Raw genomic sequence first — 3,223 nt, 5'->3', positions numbered from 1 at the left:
CAACATATCCGTGATTAAGTACAACATTCAAGGCTCAAGTATCAAACACTCTTAAGTCAGGGTTAAACCTACCTATTGCTAGATGGTAAAGATAGCAAAAAATCTTGGTACACAACGAGAGCATGACGGTTATCTTCCGTTTTATACTTTTTTTTTGACGTGATAACGTCTAATAACTCGTTACTACGGGCTGCATACACGAAAAAGATGACGTCATTGTCCCGTTCCGCAAAGCGAAAGCGCGGCACGAACGAGAGAGAAGCGTGATCGGCTCGAGCGATCGGCTCAGTTCGGTTCGTGCTGCATGTACAGTATTTATATATTATTGTTGAAATCCCAACATCACAAGCCTTATTGAACTTTTCCGTGGGACTTGAGCAATAGTAGATCTGTGTAATATTGTCCTATTTTATTCATGATGTTTATTTAACTAAGCATTATAAGCCATTCACTTTAAAAAAGCTTAAAAAAACCGGCCAAGAGCGTGTCGGGCCACGCTCAGTGTAGGGTTCCATAGTTTTCCGTATTTTTCTCAAAAACTACTGAACCTACCAAGTTCAAAATAATTTTCCTAGAAAGTCTTTATAAAGTTCTACTTTTGTGATTTTTTTCATATTTTTTAAACATATGGTTCAAAAGTTAGAGGGGGGGGACGCACTTTTTTTTTCTTTAGGATCGATTATTTCCGAAAATATTAATATTATCAAAAAACGATCTTAGTAAACCCTTATTCATTTTTAAATACCTATCCAACAATATATTACACGTTGGGGTTGGAATGAAAAAAAAAATCAGCTAAATGTAGGGGGGGTACCCTGAAAAACATTTTTTTCCATTTTTTATTTTTGCACTTTGTTGGCGTGATTGATATACATATTGGTACCAAATTTCAGCTTTCTAGTGCTTACGGTTACTGAGATTATCCGCGGACGGACGGACGGACGGACGGACAGACAGACATGGCGAAACTATAAGGGTTCCTAGTTGACTACGGAACCCTAAAAACTCGCGACGTAAAGTAACAATAGAAAGTGGGAACGTGAGTTCCGTGAAAACGCGCCGCGCGCCACCCCTGATTAGGCCGCGAACTCGCGGCCGCCAGCATGTACTTTGTAGCGCGGCGATAGAATCGCGGAGTGAGCCGCCCCTGTCTATACTACTATAATGTTTAACGTTATCACGTCAAACTACCGTCCGTAAATTGGCTTTACAGACAACCAATTTTTAATTAGAATGTTATCAAACAACAGTAGCTCCATCTTTTCAGATATTGGACAAGGTAACTTATTTGGTTAGGTGACATTACTGAATAGTGTTATAGTTGCCCGCTAGATGTCGGGGCCATTCATAGAGCTTGCTATATGTATTACGAGAGTTCGAAAAGTACAATAGATGGCGCTCAAAACGAAAACCAGCCTAAAAAACATAATTAATTTTATGGATAGAAAACATTACAATGTAGTAAATAGTTTTACTTGACTGAAATGACTAATCATTACATACATACCTCCTTATTTATTGAAATATCTCTGTTACCCGGCTTGCGCCTGCTAGCATCTTGCTAGCATGATTGCTAGCAACCCTTACTGTCAATTGTCACTTGTCACTCCGAGGAAAGCGCGTAAATTCCCATAAATGTTGCATTTTCTCTTGGAATACTAATTTATACGTGTTATACTTTTTATTCGGGACTCTACCTGCTTCATTTGGCGTAAAGAAGGTCAGATTCATATATTTCTAAAGTCAACTATCGCAAACACTGTTTACTTCATCTTGAGTAGGTTAGTTTGTTTGCGGCTCACATTTTGTATGTAAACATTCGAAAGTTTATTAGTTAACTATTGTCTTGATGAACCAAAGCTTTACCTATTTTATTCATGCTTTAGTTAGATCCAACAATATTTCCAGCCGAGCCGTATTTTAACTTGACATTTATTTAGAAAGTACTTGAAAAACAGTACACTATCAATATATTTGACGTGTGACTGTAGTTTCACGATTGCATACGTTCTTATCGCAAAATACGCCCATAAATACTCAATATCAAAAATTGAATTAATTGTGTTTACCAAACCTAACTTGTGAAATTATTTGTGACAATCCACCACAACCATGCACAAATATTGCAGAATGTCTCAAGACAGCGACCCTCCACTACCAGAAGGATGGGAGATGCGGACCAGCCGATCTACTGGCATGACATACTTCCTCAACAGTTACACGAAGAAGTCACAATGGGAGAGACCAGAGGCCCCTGCGGACCCGGGTGAGATACGTTGCTGCCATATCCTGATTAAGCATGCTGGCAGCCGGAGGCCATCTTCATGGAGGGAAGAGAAGATAAACCGGACTAAAGAGGATGCTTTAGATGCCCTTAAGGGGTATCGCAAGCAGATAGTTTCTAAAAATGCTCAGTTTGTTGATATTGCATCAAAGTATTCAGATTGCTCGTCAGCAAAAAGAGGTGGTGATCTAGGAATGTTCGGGCGAGGCCAAATGCAGGCTCCATTTGAAGAAGAAGCTTTTAAGCTTAAAGTTGGACAGCTGAGTAAGCCTATTGAGACAGAATCTGGATATCACATTATTTTAAGGACTGTTTGAACTAAGTTTTCCTTTTTAAATGTTTCATGGTGAATATATGTTTGTTTGGTTAGTCAATGACATTTTATATCTCTAATAAGATCTACTCCCTTATTTTAAGTATAAATTTTTACTCTTTTCTATAGAGTACTTCAAAATTAAGGTAATAATATGGCAATAAAGTATGTTTCAAAATATCTGCTGTTTATTTGATTAATTGATTATGCTTTGGTTCACCATGAACAAGGTTACTTAAATGAAAGGAACTTAAATGAAATTTGTCTTTACAAAATGTGAGCTTTACATTTACTATATTATTATGTTTCATCTCCAGAGGATACATAAACAGGAAAGAAAGGACCCTAGAAATCATTGTCACATTTTTCACATACTTGATTGAGTGCTCTTGGCTCATACTCATGAGCCTCATAGCTACTTTGACTAGGCACCTTCTCCTGGCACATTCTCATGTGCAAGAAGGAGAATGCATCATGTGACTAATTTCTTAAAGATAATGCTTTTGACAATATGACAGACTGTCTACACACTACACTATGTTGCTTTTTTCTCTAGCTACAGCCTATGAAAGAGCGTAGCCGTGTTTGCATAGAAAATCGGCCCTTTCGCCAAATGTTCACTGTAA

The 3,223-nt window shown here is 37.9% G+C and overlaps 1 protein-coding gene across 1 annotated transcript; it reads left to right on the top strand.

The window, feature by feature from the left end:
• The first annotated feature begins 1,588 nt into the window (after positions 1-1,588).
• On the top strand, positions 1,589-2,771 carry LOC125227281 (putative peptidyl-prolyl cis-trans isomerase dodo). The gene is made up of 2 exons (XM_048131545.1): positions 1,589-1,720; positions 2,130-2,771. Exon 2 carries the CDS (start codon positions 2,131-2,133, stop codon positions 2,599-2,601), a length of 471 nt encoding a protein of 156 aa, XP_047987502.1. The 5' UTR covers positions 1,589-1,720; position 2,130; the 3' UTR covers positions 2,602-2,771.
• The last annotated feature ends 452 nt before the right edge of the window (positions 2,772-3,223 follow it).

The sequence above is a fragment of the Leguminivora glycinivorella genome, chromosome 1 (assembly GCF_023078275.1).
Source record: "Leguminivora glycinivorella isolate SPB_JAAS2020 chromosome 1, LegGlyc_1.1, whole genome shotgun sequence".
Classification (NCBI taxonomy): Eukaryota; Metazoa; Arthropoda; class Insecta; order Lepidoptera; family Tortricidae; genus Leguminivora; species Leguminivora glycinivorella.
Note: the sequence above shows the minus strand (reverse complement) of the source record. Positions and strands in the feature narration are given on the sequence as shown.